The 22,641-nt window shown below is 42.0% G+C and overlaps 1 protein-coding gene across 2 annotated transcripts in view; it reads right to left on the bottom strand.

The window, feature by feature from the left end:
* LOC114458932 (phosphatase and actin regulator 1-like) overlaps positions 1–22,641 on the bottom strand; it is a 98,836-nt gene that overhangs the window by 59,627 nt on the left and 16,568 nt on the right. For both annotated transcript variants that reach the window (XM_028441314.1, XM_028441313.1), the window contains exons 2-3: positions 18,546–18,710; positions 5,468–5,548 (exon numbers count right to left, since the gene is read on the bottom strand). In XM_028441314.1, the coding sequence (XP_028297115.1) occupies positions 5,468–5,548; positions 18,546–18,710 (246 nt within the window). The remainder of the gene's footprint in view (positions 1–5,467; positions 5,549–18,545; positions 18,711–22,641) is intronic.

Raw genomic sequence — 22,641 nt, 5'->3', positions numbered from 1 at the left:
TTATCCGTGCCATAAACTCTGTTTTTTGCAGAGACGGTAAGCGTTGTGTGCACCAGAGTTGTGCCTCAGCTATTGCTGCTCGATTAATTAAAACTTTGACAGACCAGACTCCACATTGGTTAACTATTTTCATACTATGTCCAAAAGCCACAGTTTGATCCACTACAAAGTAAAGAAGTGAGGCTGTCATATTTAAATGAGGCGCATCTTTAGTTCGGACTCGCTCAAATCAGTCCATAAGGCTTTAAACAATATATATTTAAACCCGCTTATTATGTTAGAAGCCGATGTTCTGTTTCACAGCAAACATCTGTCTCCTCTGTATTAAAGCAGGACACTCTGCGGGGGTTATTCCCTCAAACTTGCAGCGCATCACACTTGGTCATGCTTTAAAGTCGGTATCGCATTAATGACCAGTGACGTGCCGTGACCACTAGGGCTGGGTAGGCACGTTGCAAACCGAGACCACCAATGACAATTTCATGTTTCTGCTGTCAAGCGTTAATTCAATTCAAATCAATTTTATTTGTATGAAGCAATTTCCAACAAAGTCATCTCAATGAGCTTATCAAAATATAAAATTCATAATAAGAAAGAAAAAACCCAATAAGATCCACATGAACAAGTGTTTAGCCATCTAAGAAAAATAAACAAAAACACCATTAAAGAAACATAAACAATTAATTAATATAGCCTCCATACTCTCCCAACAAGATATATCTCATGACACGACAGCACATCTGTTGTTTGTGTTGGAAACAGAAACATGGAGAAAATGAAAACTCAGAACAGCCTCAGTGAGGCGCATACACAAAGTCAATCCTTCCTTTTGTTCCATTCACTGTGAATAGTATGAAACATGTTCTGACCTTACCTTTGCTGAAGCTCTGGTAACTCAGGTGTTGGTCTCCATCTTTTAAAAGCTGTCGTTTTTCCTCAAAACAAAGTTTCTCTATCATCTCTAGCGCTGTCATCCTGACTGTAGCGTTATCCCGCCCACTAGCTAGAGAACGTAGCAGCAGCAGTCACGTGTCATCTATTCACTAATGTGCTGTGAAACTACGTATAGCATTTAGCATAGCGCAGTTACACGTGCAAAGGCAGCTCTCCACGCTGCCTTTGCAGCGTCCCCAATTGATGTCACATTGGGGACCTGACTGCGCATGCGCAAACACGTAAAATCACGCAATGGGAACGGAGGCAGAAGAGCGACGTGCGTGGCCTCCCTCTGCCTTACAGCGGAGCGAAAAAAAAAAAAAAAAAAAACTGCAGCTGTTCCAGGAAATGGCGCCGTTTAGTAATTTGGGCTATGAACCGCACAAAATGCGGACACTTTCAAACTTATAGGTACTGTAGGCTATTGGAAATGGAAAAATAAATAATTTATAATTAAAAAAAAAAAAAAAAATTATAATTAGAATTAAATAATCAAAATATCAATTCACCCTTGGGTAGGCACTACATTGCCTACCCTGACGGCACGTCACTGTTAATGACAGATAATGATGATGATGCACTGATCATTTCTGAATGCAGGAATGGAATAAGTTAATAAAATCAGGCTTTCCACACAAACATACATTCATTTGTCATTAGTACGAGTGGAAAAAGGAGAGATTTTAACTGTGACTTGGACAGAAGAATGCAGCCGATCCTCTCACACTGCAATAATCAACCTGTTTCATTGTTTATCAACAAAGGCGTTTCAAATGAAAAATGTGCTTCATCATTTTCACAGATTTCAAGGACATTTACAATCATTGGGAAAACTCCATGTTCTGGGATTTCAAGACAGTCCCAAAAAAAATGACATCAAGTCCCAGTCCGCCTCCTATGCTTCAGACCTCCTTCATTCACAGACTACGCGCTTTTGGTCTACTTACGTGCAGTGGGTGTGTCAGGAGCCTGGACCGGAAAATACGCGCAGGAGAAAAGCGCATAACTGCAGATGGGAGAATAGACCCCACACAGCGTGTTGAAATCTCTGTGACTTCAATGCACTTTTTGTTTTAATAAGAGAACATATTTAATTTGACTCTCAGCAGCTCAGTCATTTATATGCCTGTACAATATTAATTATGTATAAGTGGGGTCAAGTTAAACTTTTTATTTTATATTGTGCATTGTTGGAACCCATACATCCATCCATTTTCAGACCCGCTTTGTCCTATTTCAGGGTTGCGGGGCATTGTTGGAATGTCAATGTAAAATAAATATTTTCATATTTTCAATATATTTATTATTTGAAGCATTAATATTTATGCAATTGCAATGTTTTGATTTTAGAAAGGTAAACACATTTAGATCCATAAATGCAATGGGACTAATAATTTGCGTAATAATTTATTTCCGTGTTTTGGTTTTCGGCCTTTGTTTTCTCATTTTCAGTTTTCTGTTTCAGCCAAGATTTTTTATTTTGGTGCCCGCCCGAGTATGTTTCGGCCTTTATACCAACACGCTCAGATGACTGTGGAGTGAATGTTTAGATGAAGGAAGGTGAAAATACAGTTTGTTTATTTAATAATTATTAGATGATGTTTGGTCCCCTACACCTCAGTTCTGTTCCACCTGTAAGGTTGGTTATGGAAAACATGTACTCAAAAAAATGAGCACTAAGCAACAACCCTAAGTAATCCCCTGAGGACCAAACCAAAAAAAAGTTTTGTGCACCCGTGTACAGCCTTTGTGCCCTGGATACAGATGATACCCTTGTAAACAACAGTTAAATTTTTCTGTCATTACATTTTAAAACCGTTACACCCCGAGGTCGAGGTCATCTCTAAGGCAACTCTGCCCCACGTCATTGGCATTTGAGACGCACTGTGTGTGAGTCAGCAGTAGAGTCTGAGTAAACAGGCTTATCTCAATGGATACTTTCACTCCTCCTACATCACTACATATCTTGTCTTTGTCACCATCTCCTCTGGCTCCAACCCCTCCTCCCTCCCAGCGGTTGGCAGAAGGAGGCGCACCATAAGTGTCTGACCTGCTAACTACCCATCCTAAAGACCAATTCCCTGTGCTAATGTGCGGTTGTATTGAATTGAATGTTGTGTTTGTTGGTCCTTGTCGCAATGTTTGCTGAAGAGTTTTTTCATGATCTCAAACTCTGCCCCTTTCTACAATGGGCCCAGTTTGTTATACCATTTCTTATCTAAATAAGGGGCGCCACCCTTGTGGCGATCCACAGTTCTCCAGCTCCTGTGCTCCCATGTTATGCATGTTGTGTGATTGTCTTTTCATGTTTTCTTGGACGGGATGACACTGAAATGTAATTTTGTTGCTCAGTTGCTATGTAACATGTGCAATGACAAATAAACTCATCATCATAATAATTTGCATGTAGAACCACAGGAATAAAGAAGATTGTCACCATTGTACTGCACAAATCTAAAATAGTTTATATTCAGTAGAGCGCAATAAGTTAGTGTGATTTCAATGTGAATATATAGTTCATGGTTTTTCTTTGGTTTTATACATCAAAGTATTCCATGTACATAATATATCAGATTATTTGACTTATATTTCATTATTTCTAAAGCATCCGAGCAGCTGAAAAAGTATATTGACGTGTTGAACCAAATTAGTGTGCAGCAGACTGTTAAATATGCATTAACAGCAATAATGTTTTACTTGGAAGAGTAGAATATCAGCAGTTTTTAGGTTATTTAAGGAGAGGCAAGGCATTATAAGAGTTTATGTCACTCAATAAAACCCTAAAACCTTGCTTTCAAAATGCACACGACTGATACAGTATATGCATTCAAAAATCTATCATATGGAGGAAATCACATACCTATTAAGATATTTTCATTACAAAATAGAGAACCTGTGCCTATTTTGCAGGTATAGTTGGTAATGCCTCCACTACCACATTAAGTGTCCGCACCATGTACTGTACCTGTACTCCTAATACTTATTTCCGAGATTTAATCAGTGTGTGCTGTCCTACAAAGTTGGATACATTTTTACGGGGCAAAATCAACATGGTAACTTTTGCTGACCAGGTTATGAAGTGAATAAGACCTGTGCAAGTGTGAAAGCCCCATCTCCAACCAGTTCTCTTGGAAAACAACCTGCCCAATGAAAGGAGGATCATTCTGTGAACACATCTCTGTGTGGATCTGATGTGATGCTGACAGGAGAGATAATATTTAAACATCAATACAATCATTTAATTTACCGATGGCATGGAAACATATATGTTAATATCTGATGGATTGACCTGCAATAGTCAGCTGATAAAGCATGTGTGCATTGGGTGCTTTCAGACCAATAAATTCATTCATTCGATCATTCGTATTATGTATGTATTATGTGGTGACGCAGAGAGCCTTAGTCCTATAAGATAATACAGGCTCCATAAAATATAAATATTGTCCACCTTATGATGTAAACTGAGTTGTATGAACCCAGCATCAGAGCCACAGACAAGGTAAAAGTAAAACTGATCAGTGTCTGTTTACTCTCCCATGAATTAATATAGTATCTCACTAATTTAATTATTAACACTCAACAATTCCTGCATTCATTCCTTGCTGCTTTCTCTGCAGCAACAGTGTTGTTTTTGGTCTGAATTATTATTGTTTTTTAAATATGTTTAAAGAATTATTCTTCAACTGTGACGTAAATCACTAACAGTTTCTGTTATTGTGATTGGACTGATGCTGCAATCTTCCCCCCTGTCACTAGAGTGTGCACGTAACCTGCCTGAAATCAACTTGCTTAACTTAGCGAGTTGATATTGTGCTTCGTTGGACTCCTTCTGTCTGACGGAGAATGTTTGGATAGGTGAACCCCGCTAACTGAGATATATCCAGGCTTCACTTATCTAGCTTTACAGGCTCCAAGAGACTGACAATGCACATGTTTTTGTATTTGTTTTTAACTGAAGATTACAAATTAAAAAAATGGTTATGTAGTAGGAAAACTGTACAGTCTATACTGTGCTGAATTTCCATCCACCCATTTTCTGACCTGCTTGCTCCCTTTTTCAGCATTGCGGGCGTCGTCTGCTGGTGCCTATCTCCAGCTCTAATTAGAGCTTAGGTGGGGGTACACCTTGAACAGGGTTCCAGTCCATCGCAGGCCAACACACAGACAACCACTCAGACACACATTCACTCCTACAGTATGGGCCATTTAGATTTAGTCCAATCAACAGTCATGTTTTAGGATTGTGGGAGGAAGCTGGGGTATTCGGAGGAAACCCATGCAAGCACGGGGCTCGTTGAAATAAAAATTACAAAAAAAAAAACAAGTAAAAAGAAAAGCATAGCCGGCATCACCTTTACCATAAGGGCTCTCTTCCTAGTGACAAATTGACTGATGTCTGCAGGCAAAAAGCCCCTATTGAAAGACTTTTTAAAGTTGAGATCAAATAGTTTAAAAAAAAAAAAAAAACATACAAAATTCCTATAATGAAAGAACTTTAGTTTCAGAGAAGAACAGAGGAAAATCATATTACCTTTTTCAAAGATCTCTTTTAGAACTGCTCTCTTGATGAGCTCATCCCGACTCTGCCGCACTGAGATCTTCCTCTCTAAAGCTGGAAAGGAAAGACCCATTCAGAAACTTTATACCATGTGTTCTATAACAGCTTCTCTGTAAGTTTTTTGTTAAATTTTTAATACAGTGCTTCAGGCTTTAGCTACAAAAATAATATTGGCTTTACCATTTCTCCAAAATATACACATCTATACATTTAACAATGGCATCTGCAGTTACAGACATACACAAGTTTTCAAAGAGCTCAGTGGTCATTAAAATAGTAATCAGATCAGCAGTGGAACAAGTTGACCTGGTAAATGAGCTAAAAGCAGTGCCTTTGCATCTAATCTTAGATGGCAACACAGTGACATAATCAGAACTGACCAACAATGAAAGACAGATCTGACAAATTATCATTTCTGCTTTGTTACAAAGAAATAAATGGACCCTGTAACGGATCAACCTGGTCCTCTTTTTAATTCCTTCCCAACTACTCTTCATCCAGATTGGATTTAATTAGAATTCTCATCTTGACATTTAAAGCTCCACGCAAATGTTGTGCTCTAGAACTTGGCATGAGACTATTGTCACAATGCTAAAATGTTCAACTCGATACCGATACTCAGGAAATCTATAGAATACTCGATACCATTTATACATAACATATATTTTGTTAACAAGAAAAATGCAAAAAATACCCTCTATTACAACATAAAACAATTAACAGAACCACAGGTAAAGTAATAATAATAAAATGTAATCAAAATAAAGAGTTGTGCAAAAAGAAACTTCCACTATGATAAGTTTCAGGTTATTCGTAGTACTAAAAAATAAATGAAATAAGAATAAACAACACCAATTAGAACATTAAAACTGCAAACAATGATAACGAGCCTTCGCACCTGCCGTGCCCGTCGAGGCACAAGGCGACTCCTTCCTACCGGCTGTGTGCAAAGTCAAACTTAATTTTGTACGGCACGAGGTCTGGTTGTGGAGTGGGGCATATGTCTCCCGTCAACATCTGTGTGGTGCCGGTGAAAATGAATGTTTCACAAAATGTACTTATGCTCTAGAACAGGGGTTTTCAAAGTGTAGGGCGTATAAATTAAAGTAATTTTCTACAGTACTTAAAGTAACAGAGACAATCAAGAAAAATTATCCAGTAGATCTAATTACATTACAACCACCAGAACTATACAAAATACAAAGCTCTGAACACTAACTAGAATCACTTACCAATCGCTACATGGGAGGCTGAACTCCCAAACACCATGAACACCGATTTCAGGACAGAAATTTGTTGGAATACTTTTAGGATGACAAAAAACACAAACCTTCAGCTAATTCAATACAAGGTCCTCTACAGAACCCACAATACCCAACAGAAAACGCATAAAATGGGGTTCTCTCCAACAGACATCTGCTCTCAGTACACCCAGGGAACAGCTGATTTCTATTTACATGCCTTATGGTTTTGTTCCCCAGTTCAACAGTTTTGGTTTTTTATTACTGAAAAACAGTCCTCCATTTTGGACTGCAAGATTCCTCTATCTCCAAATCTATGTCTGATAGGAGACCTGACGATGCTTGATCTTCCAGCAAACCAATCGTAATCCATCATTGCGGCACTCACCATAGCAAAAACAAACAATATTAGTGAATTGGAAAGATACAAAGTCCCTAAACATAAACCAAAATCTCCTCATAGAATTTATTTATTTCCATGGAAAAGAAGTCTGCTCCTCCTCCTCCTTTGCTCCTGCGTCTGCTCTCCTGTTGCGTTGGGTGTTGATGGGCTCCTGTCGGCCCGGGGTGCTGGTGGGGGGCCTGCTGGCGGCATTGGTGTGGGGTGGCGGTGCCGGGGTGGGGATGCTTTGGTTCGCCTGCTTATTGCTCTATGGCTGGTGCGGTGGCCCTGCTTGGTCGGGGTGGGGGGCCGGGCGCAGCCTCCCTGTAGACGGTGTTGTATTGTGGCGCTGTGCGGCCTGTGCTGGTCCTGGTGCGGGCTTCTCTCCTGCGCGGCTGCTCCCTGTTGCGGTGGAGAGGGCCACTCTGTGCCAGCATGGGGGCCGGTATGGTTCGGGGGGAGCCGCAGGGTGGGTCTCCAGCTGTGCTGTTCGGCGCATCCCTGGAACCCACAGTGCCACGTTCCCGTCTGCGCCATCTACCCTCTGTTGCACGCTATAGGGACGGGCCAGGCTCACACCAAAGGCCTCCTACATAGACACTTCACTCCCAGTTGGCCTGGCTTACTCACTTGGTGCACCACACACCCATACCCAAGCCTTGGGGGAGCTGGATGGTGGGGCTCGGGGTGGAGGGGGCCGCTGCTTGTGCTACTAAGTAGTGGTGCGGCGGTGGCACTCCCACCTCAATTTGCCCTACCAATCCCTCCAATTTTAATCACACCCCAGAGGGTATGACCACCACCTCCACCCTCTGGAGCTATTCAATCACTAAACACATTCACACAGGTGATAGAGAAATGCCGCTACATTGGGGAATGGAGAGGTACCATAACAGGGTGTGGGGTAGGTTCACACGTTTGAGCCTGTCGGGTGGAGGCCCTGCCCCTCTGTTGATGGCTGGACCGCCGTGTAGAGCACAAATACATTCAGGATGGTGCGGTCGGGCGGGGCGGGCCTCTTCCCTTCAGGTGTGGCTTGGTGCTTGTCTCATCTCCTGGTTGCCTTGGGGGCGGTCCTCACGGTGTGCAGGCCTGGGGCAGCCTGCTGTGCCGGCATGGGGGGTGGGTGATGGTGTCTGTGCCGAGGTTGCGTGGCACTTCGGGATGATGCGCTCGCTGGTTGAGGTCGCTGTCGGCCGCCTGGTAAGTCTGTCCTGCTATCTGCGGACCGGTGGGTGGGTCCGAGGCGTTAGTGTGCTTTTTCCCGCGGTGAAGGCACGCTGGAGGGAGGGGTATTGCCCCGTGGCTTGCGCTGTCTGGTGGTGGGGGGGGGGGCATGCTCTTGGGGGCGGTCTTCGGCGCAGGCCACGTCCTTGCATGCCAGCGGGTGCGGCGTGGGGTGGCCCCTGCTTGGGCGGTGCCTTGTGAGGCCAGGGTGTGCGGCTCTTGTGGTAATCATTCCCAGAAAAAGCAGAAGAAAGGGGGAAGGTGTCTGTGACAACCTGTATCCAGGTATTTCTGAGGCTCTTTGTCTCTTTTTCCTCAGCTCAGCTGGTTAAGGTGTTGTGTCTATGATGGGTTTCTCAAGCGTCTGACCACAGGTGTAAGTCTGCATAGGTGTGTGGGAGTGTGATCATTATGGTGATCCGGCCTGTCTTAGTCCCTCTGTGCATCTCCATGTTTGTCTCTGTGTCCCTGTCAAGGCCAGAGGGGGACTCATTTTCAACCCTTGACCTTCATACCTCAGACCGGCCCACTTTAGATCGAAACATATTATAAAAATCATGTTATTTCATATCATTCAAGTTTAAATATAACCATATAACTTCCAGTTTACAAGTAAACATAAATTTCACTTGTAACTAATGAATATCCACATTCAAATACTTAACCAAGCAGTACAAAACTCAGTTAAAACGTTTCATCAAGCCATGCAGTATACAACCACAATGTCGTTCATCAAGTTAGAGAAATAAATCAAATTTCATTCAAAATGTTTGGCGAAACAACATTCCAGCCACATTGAGTGCATTATTATAATGTACAAACTTAACAGTTAAGTAGTAAAAATAATTTCAAGGTAAATGAAAAACAACTTAAGATAGATAGAAACAATATTTAGTAGTTTTTTATCTTGAACTGGTTTTGAGGCAAACAGTAGACTTACGTCTTCCTGACGAGAGACTTTCACTCACAGGACTGCTCGAACTGACCAATCAAATAAAATCAGTAAAATCTAGAAATTAGCCACTGCCAAAAAAACATTTACTTTTGCCAATTTCTTTTTAATATCTTACTGCTGAGTTATTAGGTTATAGTTCTAGCTTGAATCATTAGGAAGCTGGCCACTCAAGAAGCAACTCTGTCATCCAGCGCAGCAGGAACCAAATGCCAACCCTGTGTAATAAACGTAAGTAGTCAATAGTTTTAACAGCTTTGGAGTTTAATGAAAGCTGAATGGATTCTGTATATTGTTGCAACTCTAACAGAAATAGTTTAAATAATGTTTTGTTTTTTTTAAGTAGATTTACATTTGTGGATATGGAAATGTTATATGATGATCAACAGGTCAATTATGTAACATTCTTTATTTTTGAATTGCAGACATTGTAGAATCCCAACACTACATTTATATACAGATTATACAATATGTGACGTACTAAATTTTTTTTTTCCAAAAAGATAGTGTAGGGGCATTTCCAAAACAAGAGAGAATAAAAATTTAACTTTACAAAAAGAGCAACTGCAGTCAACGTGTTTATAAAGTCATGTCTTTGCAGGGTAGCAGCTATGAAGAAGTTTGAAGGAGACATCTCTGAGCTTGTTTGTTATGAGGTACTTAAAAGACGCGGTACTTAGAAGACGCATTATCCTGAGGAGGTATTGGATGAGACGATAAGAACTCAGAATAGGACATTAGTGATCCTTCCCGATTGAATAACTATTTTACAAAAACAATGTTGTTTTCGTACCATTATTTGTTTTTCAATAGAATATAATGGTTATTCCAAGTATGGAGAGATAATTAATGTTTATAAATTACAGAATATGTAAGGAACGATTGTTTATAATAATTGGCAAGTTTTATAGGCAATTTATCAATATTGTAATTTCACTGAAGTACTAATGGAATGGGAGACCACCAATTTTAGAAAATATATAATTTGGAATGAATTTCCATTGTAGGAGGACAAGGCGTTTTAAAAAAGATAATATTATTATTAATAATTAATATTACATTAACATTTGCAGAGGTGCCATCCAGGAGTGAGTTATAGTGTCCTGGATCAATTAAAAAGTTATTAATACCTTGTCATTCAGGGTGTGAATTATAATCAAAAGGTATACTCTTCTATAGCAGAGCAATATTATTACATGAACCACAGACAAATAGTTAAGTTTAAACATGTATTAATCAAATAAACTAAATCTATTACACAAACACACTAAGAAGCACTACGCTTACTAAGCTAAATGCTCAAGTACACAAAAATTAAAAGAGAAAGCTTAGTGGAAGAAAAAAGACAAATATAACCAAAAACTTGTGGCTTAGGTGGGTGAGTGTGTATGTGTGAGAGAGAGAGAGCTCGTGTGTGTGCTTCAATTGTGATATCAGCATGGGGATGAGAGTACGTCCTTACTGATGAAGTCTGATTAGAATTTGGAGTTCCAGAGTACCTTGTCCGATGAAAAGAGGCTGTTGCTCATGTCAGTGAGGAGAGTCTGGACCGGGAAAGCTGCTTCATGCAACAGACTGTGTCTGATGTGGCCATTTCTGGAGCTCACCGCTGGTTTCACAGCAGGGTCTGAGCCAGCAGATTTCAACGCTGCTTCTGGGCTTGTAAGCTTCCCAGCTGAGTTGAACAGCTGTTCCAGACAAGCCCTAAGCAACCTTTAGCAGTGTTAACAGGCTTGGCTCTCAGTCGCTAGGCAGTCCCTCAAGGGTTGGAATATAGTATGGTGCAACAGTGGGTTTTACGATCCCACAGAATTGGGAAATATCTCTCCGCTCCGCTGATGGAGGCTTGATGTACCTTGGTCTCTTGTTGTCAAAGCTCGCTGTACAGGGAACTAAATTAAATGGTTCTCAAGTGCTGGAGTGAAGCTTATATTTACACATGCCATGTTTTTTGCAAGTGTTCAGTCAGCATTACATTTAAAAAAGTGGAGCTATACTTTGGACTGCTTATGCTGCATCCGATTGCACCTGAAAGGTACATTAATTTCGACCTCTGAGGTAAATGTGCTTCATTCAGTAAGCTAGGAAAACATGACTGGCAATAGTAAGCTGATTTTTGTTTTGATATTTTTCTAGGAGCAAAAATGCCTACTGGGGAAATATATTACCTCCTTCAGGGTAAGAGAAAGAGAGAAACGTCATATACATTAAGTATGACTTGAATCCTGCAGGTGTCATTGAAACAAAAACTGTAGAAAGAATGTATTGAACTATACAAGCATCACTACTTATGGCATTCAAATGAACAGAGAGGGAATGGAAATGCCACAACAAAATTATTCTACACTTTTAGTAACACAAATGGCAAATTAGATGCCACATAAAAGTGATAGTTTACACCAATGATGAGCATTTTTCTAAAACGTCATTGAGACCAACTAGGGCTGCTTGGATCCTGCTTGAATTCCAGAGTCCGAGTCCCGAGATTAAAGGCCATTTTATTGCACTTTTTGGATTTGTCCTGTCGGATTTATCCGGGTTCCGAGTGCAATCAATTGCAGCATTATTATCATTCAAGTTTACTCGAACTGCAGTTACTGCAGTTCGAGAAAACTTGGGCGTCATGATGCCCAAGTCTACATGACGCTCTTGTGCGTACAATGGTATGATGAGGTCCTACATGGTAAATCGGTAGGTTTTCCACTCCCTCACAGTAACAAGGATGCAATTAGGCACCGAAACATGACACCATTTGATTTTTTGTGAATCAGTATCAGTTAGTACTGAAGGAATTTGGTTGGTACCTTAACAAAAAAAAAAAAAAAAAAAGAATTTGGTACCCATCCCTACTCAAATGATCGGATCGATTATCTTTTCTTTTTTCTTTTAAACTCACTGATCGGTGATGGCCCAAAAATCCTGATCGTGTAAAGCCTAATAAGTGCTATTTTCACTTTTATTTTTATTGGAGTTTTGAAGGAGCAGCTCAGCAATAATATACTGTTTCACTTTCATCAGCATAGGAGGAGAAGGGAGATAGTCGCGGATAATTTTCACAGACAGAGGTCACAAAGTGCTTTACAGTGAACACAATTCAATTCAAAACAACAAAAAACACAATTATAAAAGCAACTCTATTGGCTCTGAAAAATTAAGTCTTTAGCTGCTTTTTAAAAATCTCCACAGAATCAAGGGATCGCAATGACAGAGGAAGTTAATTCCAGAGATGTGACGGAACGGCTTTAACCATTAGCAGGTTTTGGTCTGAGGACCTCAGACTCCGAGCTGAAGTGCATGGCTGGATCAGGTCAGTGATATAATCTGGAGCCTGTCCGTGAAGCTCCCTGAAAGTCAGGACCAGAATTTTAAATTTCACTCTGAAGTCAACAAGGAGCCAATGGAGAGACTTCAGAACAGGAGTAATATGGTATTTTCTGTTGGTGCGGGTCAAGAGCCTCATTGCAGAGTTTTGTACATATTGCAGGTGAGTCAGCTCCTTCTTATTTAGGCAGGTGAACAGGTTGTCACAATAGTCCAACCGTGACGCCACAAAAGCATGACTAATAGTCTAAAGCTCTTTTTGTGAGACCAACTGTATCAGCTTGGTGATATTACTCAGTTGAAAGAAACAGTTCTTTAATAACTGTCTCGAATGCTGCACTAGAGCCATGTCTTTATCAAAGATAACTAACTAGTTTTGACTGACACGCTCAGGTCTCCCAGGTGTTGCTTAATACCAGAGATGACACTGACAGGAGCAACAATGAGTGTCTCGGTTTTCTCTGAATTTAATTGGAGAATGTTCTCACTCAGCCACTGCTTTACATTGGACAGGCAGTCCATTAAGTAAGTAAGTTTGTGACTTCGAAGATCTTAAACGAGCAGTACAGATGTATGTCATTCGCGAACATGTAATAAGACACTAAGAAAGGGAGCTTTGATATTGGCCGAAAGTTCTTAAGGTCTGAGCTGTCCAGACTGAGCTTCTTTAGTCTTGGTTCTACCACTTCATGTTTCAAGGAGCTGAGAGACACCCCAGAAAAAAGACAGATTGCACATTTTGGTGATCCATGGCCCAATCAAATCAATAATGTTTACAAAAAGCTTAGAGGGGAGAACATCAACCAAGGTAGAGGTGGGACTTATTTTAGCTGTAAGTGTAGCGATGTCTTCCAATGACACTGGCTAAAATACCATCCAGACTTGTGGGGGCTGTTCAGCAATAGCTGAGCCACAGCAAGAGGGTGCTGGTATTTTACCTGTAATGTCTCTGATCTTATTGAGACAAAAGTTCATTAAGTCATTGCTCTTTGCATTACAAGACATGGAGGTAGCAGGTAGGGTATTGGACACCAGATAATATATAATGCCAAATAGCACCTTCGGAATTTCACTAGTTAGAGACTATCAACTCTCTTCAATCAGATTATTCTAGGAGGAAATAAGGTCTCTTAGATGCAGCCTGTGTACCTCGAGTTTGGTAGATTTCCACAAGCGCTCAGTTTTCCGGCACAGTCTCCTTAAGTTCAAAATACTTTCATATATCTAGGGACATGGCTGCACGCAGGCAACATTACTGGATTTAAAGGGAACAACTTGGTCCAAGATTGTGGCACATTGAGTGTTAAAACAATGCAAGAATGTATTCACATTGGTGCATTCCAGTAAAGCATGATGGTCAAACAAGGCACAACATTTGCCAGCCGTGGACTCCATAATGAGCCTCCTCTTTACCCTTCTGAGTGCAGACCTAGGCTCGGAGGGGACATTTAGATCAAATAAAATGCAACTATAATCACTCAGGTGAACATCCTTGACACACACATTGGAAACATGTAGACCAAGAAAAAAAACACCAGGTCCAGGATTTGCCACTGCTAGGCTGGACCTATAATCCTCAATGTGCAGGTTAAAATGATCAAGGAATAAAACTCATAATAGGGGGCCAGCCATAATAGGGGGCCACATCCCGCCGGGGCGGTCTGGCTTGGCCTGTGGAGGGGCCCTGGCTTTAAAGAACTGAAGCTCGTGGCGCGGGCGGCATCGGCATCTGGGGCGCCCGGGGGGGCTAGGTTGGGGCACCTGGGGACCGGCGGGGGGACTCCCGGCGGCCCCCTGGTGCCTTATGCGGCTTGGGGTGTGGTCGTCCGCCCTGGGCGGGCTGCTCCTGGTGCTGCATCCGTTCCGGGTCCTCCTGGCCTGGGGTCGGGTCCCTGCTGGCTCTGGGCTCGCCGGCGGGTACCCGCCGGCTGCCCGTTCGGCGTGGCTCTGGTCGTCTGCTGGGCGTGGGCTTCGGCTCCTCCGCTGGGGTCTCGGGCGGGGAGTTCTCTGGACCCTCCCCTCGGGGGGCTGGGCGCGGGGGTGTGGGTGGTGGTGGGGGGTGGGGGGCCGGGATCGGTGGCGTGGTGCGCTGGGTCCTTGGCTCCTTGGGGCCTTCTCGGGTGTGTATGGGGGGGCAATGGCTGCCTCTCGGCTTGGGATCTTGGGGGCGTTCGGGGGGCTGCTTGGCCGTGGGGTGGTCGCCGGGGGCCCCTAGATTTCCCGCTCTTTCTGCTGGCCCGACTGCTTCTTCGGGCCCGGGGGCGGCTCATGGGTTTTGCAGTAGCGGTTCTTGGAATCACATTTGTCATGGACGCACTGGCCTCGGGCTGTGGGATAACACTCATACTGGGCTCAACCATAGACACGTTGTTCCCAAATACCTGTTTTATGGAATTTCCACTCACTTCCTCCTCTGCTCACAGCCACCACCATTATTCCTAAGCCGCACACTGGTCACCAGACTGGCTTGATAACACAACAATAAGCACAATATACACAACCACAATTTCACATCGCATCACTTGAAACTTATTGACTATTCCCCACCCATTCGTTTTCCTATCTTGTATCCCTCCTCCCTGTTAACTCCCCCCCCCCCCCCCCCCCCCTCACCCTGGTGTAACACTGCCCTCTCTTTTTTACATCCGCCCTTTAATAAAGTATTTACCCTTCCCTAGGGAGGGCTGGTGATGGTCACAATTATGCAATGAAATAAATTCATTTATTTAATTGCAATAATAAAATATGCATTGCTGTTAAAAGATTGCACTTCTTGTAGTGTTAACCTTCAACAGCATGTGCAGACAAGGTAAAAAAAAAAAAAAAAAGGAATAAAACTCTTTCTAGTTTTATAAGAGAGGATAAAAAGTTATTAAACTCATTTAGAAAAACACCAGCAGGGCCTGGAGGATGGTAAATTAAGATACCATAAAAACTGTCTGAGTAACCCATCTACTGTATATGATTTGAGATTCAAAAAATAAGAAATGTTCAGTGTCAATCATCTTACATGTGTGTCTGTCCTGCTACACAGTAGCGGAGCAGAGCAGCCGACAAGGCACAGCTCCTTCAGGTGAATCACCTCTCCGTCCTTCTGCCACGTCTTTGTCAGGAACATCAAATTCAGGCTTTCCTTGGTTTAGAGATTGTTTAGAGAGAAGGCTTTATTTGCAATAGAGCGTGCATTCAGCAACCCAATCAGTCTCAGTTCCCACGGTCATGTGACGTTCATCTGTGCCGGCGGATAAGCTTTTGCTCCAATGTTGTTGACACGGAAGACCAGGACAATCCCGACCGCCAGGCAGCAGTTCCTCCCTGAAGGACTAGGGATACGGTGGAGGTAAGGTAATGACTCTGGGCATGTCCTGCTGAAGAGGGACAGCCCACAGCCACCTGTAGCTTTGGTCTGAGCGAGGGAAACCAGCCAGCTGTGAGGTACGGCTGATATTCACCTGGACGCCAGCCCTGCAACTTCTCCTTACCCTCTTCTTTGGATTACCTGGGATTCAAAGCAGCTACAGGTACTCCGGGGAGGTGGACGTGCCCACAAACGGCAGAGGGAATGATTGTCTGTAACTGTCCCAGTCATTGAAACGGTGGTCAATCAACTCTTTGATGTTAAAAAGCAAGCTATGATCATAAGTCCGTAGAGCATAGGCACAGTCCTGAGAGATTAGAGCCAACAAGATGGCATCAAATGTAGAAAGCAGCATAAAAATCTGCATAGAAACACTCAAGCAGCAGAGAGACCACACACCGCCACCATCTAGAAGGGAGGCAGAAAACAATAGTTTGGCTAATCAAAGCCAGCGGTTAGTGCAATGGCAGTTCTTCAGTCACTATACGGGATTTTCAGTGAAAGGAGAACTTTCGGATGAGCCACGTGTGATTTGTGAAGCTCTGTGTCCTGGTGCAAGGCTTCATGTCCCCCGATGAAGCCCGTTCCTTTGCCGATGTTCGCGTCTGTAAAATAAGGGGAAAAGGACTTACACACACCAGAGAATGCGCGTAAATCCGGATTTGAATGGGAACACCCACATTTCAGGGCTGCTCCACCCACAGTGCATAACTGGGATGAAGGCGTGCAGCAATTGTCTTAAGTACAGGGGGAGAATAGCACACAGCCAAAAACAGCACTGCTGCGCGGCTTTCTGGACTTACGCACATGGGAGAATAGAGCCCTTAGTAAATTAATAGTCTTGGTTTGAATCCAACAGTTGCTTTGGACGGCCATACTGGATTATGTAGTCACCAGTGCATCATCGAGACAGGACAAGTATGCGCAAAACAACCTGAATTAATTTCAAGCGGACTGAACATGTACAAGATCAAGGAATTATTCCTTACGGAATTCAAATCAGAATAAATAAACCAACCTCTTAATTCAGATTTAAGTGTAATTCAGAATGGCCATTTTAATTCTGAATTAAAAGTTTACAAGGTTATTTTGGTAACACTTTACCTAAAGTACCCGTCATTGGCATAAATAAGGTGTCATGAAGGCTGTCATTAAGTGTTCGTTAAATTATGACGCCTTTGGAGCTATGATGGCATTTTTTGGGATAGGTGGAGGAATCTAGTGGGGTTAGGGTAACGAATGACACTTAATGACAGCCACACATGCACACACCATATTCATGGTAATGACAAGTGTCATGTCATAATAATAATGTCAGCCTCATTTATAAATCTTCAAATAAAGTGTTACCACTCTGAGTGTTTTTTTTATCTTTTTAAAGAGGATTTCACTCTTATTCTGAAATAAAGGAGAATTAAAACTCTTGTGTAAACATAGCCAATAAGGAGCTTGTGCATGAGAGGTTTTTCAGATGGAAACACCTCTGAAAGGACATTGTAAAGTGTATGCCCTTCCATGGAGTCAGTGTTGGGCAAATCACAACAAAGTCATTGCAATGTCTATTTACTCATGACATCTGCATGCCTTTCTACTGACAAAAGAATCTTTGCCCACATTCAAGTCCAGAATTAGAGCAATGCAGCAGGAACCCTCACCTAACATTAACTTGGTCTTTAATTAGAAAAACAAAGTACAATAACGCACTTTCCAGACAGGCTAACAATGGGTCAGCTTTAGCTCCCTCACACCTCAAATACAGGTATTCAGTAACATGACCGATCAAGTTAAGGACTAATCAGAGATATTGGTATTGATTTTCAATGATCTAGAACCATTTGGTCCACTCATTTCAGGCTTTGAAGATAGGAATCAGTGGCTGTCTTCCTAGCAGTAACTCAGACATGAGTACAGCAGAGTGGAAACCAATGCATACCACCAATCTCCAGTGACCATTTTGACATTTTTTTTTTAGTATTTCCCATTTGTCTTCTATGCTATATGTATATGATATTTGGAAAGCATGAATTACAAGGCATGTTTTTACAAAGTTCTTGTACAAAGCATGGAATGAGACATACTAAAACACACATCAGCAGCATCCACACTTATTAAGTAATTTTTAAATCAGTCCTCCTAGCCTAAAATAGTGTTACATGCTCACACACTTTACATCACTTGGTAGAGTGTGGGGAAATAATAAAAACTACCCTTCCCAGACATGTTAGGCCTCAACTTCCCATAATGCACCAATTTAGCTGGCACCAAGCCCGTAACAGTACAAACTAACCTCCAATGAAACACGAAAGCCTTTAAAAATGTGATTGATGCTTATCAAAAATATTATCGGTGTATAAGATAATGCAAAGGATTTTTAAAGAGACCTCAGAGTAGAAAACTCCACTGCCGCACTTTTGCTGAATCAGTTGAATCCTATATTTAAAGACTCCCACTTCATGCATTTTTCCTATGGCTAAAAGGAAGCTGTTAATATAATTCAAAACCTATCAGCAGTGTGAATATTTGTGTGTTTTTGTTGTAAAAAAAAAATTCTTAAAAAGGTAAAAATGTACCAGCAGAAGTCTGCTTAAACTTGTCATTCTTCTTCTTTGTCCATTTCCAGGGCTTCAGTAGTCGGCCAAGAGTAGAAACCTTGCTTCTTCGGCGGGTGGGTGGAGTGGTTGTGCCAGACACCAGAGACTCAGAACACATGGCCAATCGCCTCTCTGCTTCTTCAGCTGTGAGGGAAACATACCAAAGCATGTTTTAGTGTGGATAATGCAGATTAAAAGAGGATCCACAAGAGGATAAACAAACCTGTTTACACAAAAATATAAAGCAAAACACAGTAAACTTATCAGTGCTGCATAATGCTAGCATGAATTGTGGGAAAACAAAATGCACCGCATCAGTCGAGAATATTTTATCTTTGTTTATCATTTTCTTTTACTTCTTTATTTGTAAACAAGTTTCATATAACAGAAGAACAACAAGTACACATGAAACAAAATAAACAAATAAAAAACACTGTTCTTAGTATTTTTAAATGTTAATAGGATAGACTACCTGTACGCAATATGGGTTCACAGCTTCAGATCAGACCCGGTACATTCTTATTATAGTTCATGAATGGATCCCAGGTTTTGAAATATTTGTCAGTAGATCCATTCAGAGTTTCTGATTTTTTCCAGTCTGATAATCTGCATCATATCTTTAACCCATTGGTTCTGTGGTGGGGAATTTTCATCTTTCCATTTAAACAAAAAGAATCACCTAGCAAGCAAAGAAGAAAAAGCAACAACCTTCTTAAAGTGAGGAGGAGAGTCACTCCCTCTGGAGCTGAAAAAACACCAAAGACACCAACAGTAAAACTGGGCTCAACCATGCAGCCAAAAAACTTGGATATGATATCAAAAAAAGATGACCAGAAAGGGACAAGTTTGGAACATGACCAGAACATATATGCAATGCAGTAGCAGGGAAGTGTTGCACGTGTCACATGAAGGAATTACATTAGGATACATTCTTGCAAGTTTGTTTTTTTTTTTTAAAAAATGAAGCCAATGTAACACTTTAAATTGAATTAAGACATATCTGCACATATAAGCTATGTTCCCACTGGAGGTCTTAATGCACAATTTAGATATTTTTGAAAAATCCTCTTTTTGTGCGCTCGTTCAATACACATTAAATGAGTCTTCTATCCGGTTGGAGTACAAACGTAATATGACTGAAGTGAAAAAGAGGTCCTGAGATACAAACTGCTGTTATCAGTGTGTGGGCGTGCAGCCCCTTTAACAGTTGTTTGGTGATCAGGTTGCTTTACCGGTGTGTGTGAGGAAGGGGTCTAGCGTGTGTGCCCGGAGCAGGTCCAGCAAGAAACTGTTGTATATGGCAGTGACTGGCAAATAAATGCAACAAGTTTTTTTCCCAGAAACAGAGTCCCATGTCTTGCTTTCCGATGTTTCTTTCAGGTGGGAGGGATTTCCAGATTTTGCAGCAGATTGACTGAAAGCTCTGCTCCCCATGGTACTGGGGAGGGCAGTGGGTACAGTGAGGTGGACGGAGAATGAAGACCTATGGGAACAAAAGGAAGTAATGATATAAATGAGGTCAGACAGGTGGGGGGGGGGGGTGAGGTTGTGGTTGGCCTTGAAAGTGTACAGGAGGATTTTGAAGTTGATTCTGAATTTGATGGGGAGCCAGTGAAACTCCTGGAGGATAGGGGAAATGTGGTCAGAGGAGGGAGTTCCGATGATGATACGGGCTGCAGAGTTCTGGACCACTGGACCAGTTGGAGCTTATTTGTGAGAATCACCAAAAAGGAGTGAGTTGCAGAATTTGATCCGGGAAGTAACGAGGCTGTGAACCAGGATGGCAGTGGAGTGAGGAGTGAGAGAGGGGCGGAGACGGTGGATGTTGCGTAGGTGGAAGTATGCAGACCGGGTTTTGTTATTGATGTGGGAGTGAAATGATAGGGAGCTGTCAAGGATGACACCCAGACTCTTGACCTGAGGGGAGGGGACACGGTGGAGCTGTCAATGGTGAGGGAGAAAGAGTTAGCTTTGGAAGGAATGGTCTACGAGTCAAGTAAGAGCCAAAATTATATTTATCCGTTTGCTGTCGTGATGCGCTGCCTTGTTTCCGTGCACAGTTCCGCATACACTTTGATTGACAGTCTCAAAAAAAAAAAAAAAAAAAAAGAAGTGGAAGCCTATTGGCTGGGCGCCCTCGGCGATCGTTTCCATTTGTATAGGGGTCTATACGACGAAGGAGGGACTTATATACATTAATGTATATGAATGACCACCGGCAGTAGACCATAGTAAAAGACTAGTTAAGTTTTGTTTCCACATTTTAAAAGAATCATACATAAACATAGATTTCTCAGAAACTACAGATATCAGCTTTAAGTTGGAGGTGAACCAGTCTTTCATTTCTGAAAGGCAGTGGGAGGGGGCAGAGACATTTAGAGAGAGTTGCAACAACAGAAGTCCAAAAAAATTCATACTAGTTTATTTTCTTCTATTTCAGTAATCCCATGGTAATTAAGGGCCTATGTAATCTTAATAATTTATTGTAATTTTTGACTTTCAGATATCTATATATTTCAGACACCCTTATAACTGTGTGTGTATATATATACATATATAACACTGTACATACATAAATTCAGAATAAATTCACTGTCTACTTTTTGTTTTGCAAAAGGCAGAAATATATCTTTAGCTTGCATGTGCAGAAATCTGGAAAAAGGGGTCATTAAAAAACAAACCACATCTAGAATGGGCCGGGGGTTATGACTGCAGATTTAAAGAGAGTGGGGACGATTCTATGAAGGTAGATATGTTGCAAAATGGGAGCGCTTGTAGAATGTGATGTGAGAGCTTGTGTATAAAAAAAATCCACACACGTGAAATAAATTTCATGTCACAAAAAAATGGGAAAAAATGTATAGGCTGATATTTACACCAATAAAAATACAGCTGTCCATTTTATTGTCCAGGGAGAGTACGTTGGCTAACATGATGATGGGGACTCCCATTGGGGAAAGCTGGCTTGTGAGGGCTATCTGCTAGCGTTGCCCGGATTCCTCCACGCTTATTCCTCTTCTGCTTCCTCTCATGCCGCTTGTGGCGACTCCACTGTCGGCGAGGTGCAAGAGTGGGAGACGGTGATCTCGTAGGTCTTCATAGTAGCCCGTTGCTCCATAACTCCACCATATTCATGGAGTTTGGCTGAAAGTTGGTGGTTCAGCCGAAGTTGAGCAGAAACTCAGAGCCAGATGGACTCGGCGGAGATGTACAAAGACAGGACAAACTTGGCACAGAGCGTTTGACCGTGCATGCTATAGTTTCTGTAGGGTTGTGTGCGCGTGGGTGAGTGTCACGTTGGGATTGTGTGTGCCTGTGACTGTAGGAGAAGAACACAGCTCAGGTGTGCACTGGGTCTGGGCTGCTGTGACTGGGCGTGTCTTAACTGGTCATCAAAAACCTAAGGGTGCACTTGCACTTAAGTACTGGTTCAAGTACGGTTTCAGTACCACAACCGTTTAAAAAAATACTGTGTAGTAACCGATATTGAAAAAAGTCCTGGCCTGGATTGCCTGCGAGTGCCTACTAATACATAAACATGGATGGCACTATTTTTATCAAGACATTTCCCGGAGTGTAGAAAATTAGGTTTGGACACACAGAGAGAGAATACCAAAGAGAAACATTAGAAACAGGAGCAGTAGCCACTCCCAGACCCAAGCAGGCACTCCCCCCAGCTAACACAGCAGGTGCAGCTTCCCCCCAGGGGAAGGCCACAGCACAACATTACAAACACCAAAATCCCAAAAGAAATCATTAGTTTAAGGTCTGGATGTGGTACATCAGTGTTTCTCAAATATATGTACGATGGCACTACGGGGGTACTAGCGAGAGAGAATAGTTTGGAAATGATCTTGATTAAAACATGAACTAAAAATACAAGTCTCAGTCTTGGTCCAACAGGAGATGACTGGAAACGGATAAAAAAAACTATAAAAATGAATTTATTCCCAATCCACTAAATACTGTTTCATTTCAATTATTTACAAAATGACATACTTTAAAATGTGTTTTATCACTCATTCATTCTATCAGTATGCTCTATAGTTGTTGTTTTTTTTAGTATTCTAAGAAA

The sequence above is a fragment of the Gouania willdenowi genome, unplaced genomic scaffold (genome assembly GCF_900634775.1).
Source record: "Gouania willdenowi unplaced genomic scaffold, fGouWil2.1 scaffold_215_arrow_ctg1, whole genome shotgun sequence".
NCBI lineage: Eukaryota > Metazoa > Chordata > Actinopteri > Blenniiformes > Gobiesocidae > Gouania > Gouania willdenowi.
This window is presented reverse-complemented; position numbering and strand designations above follow the sequence as displayed.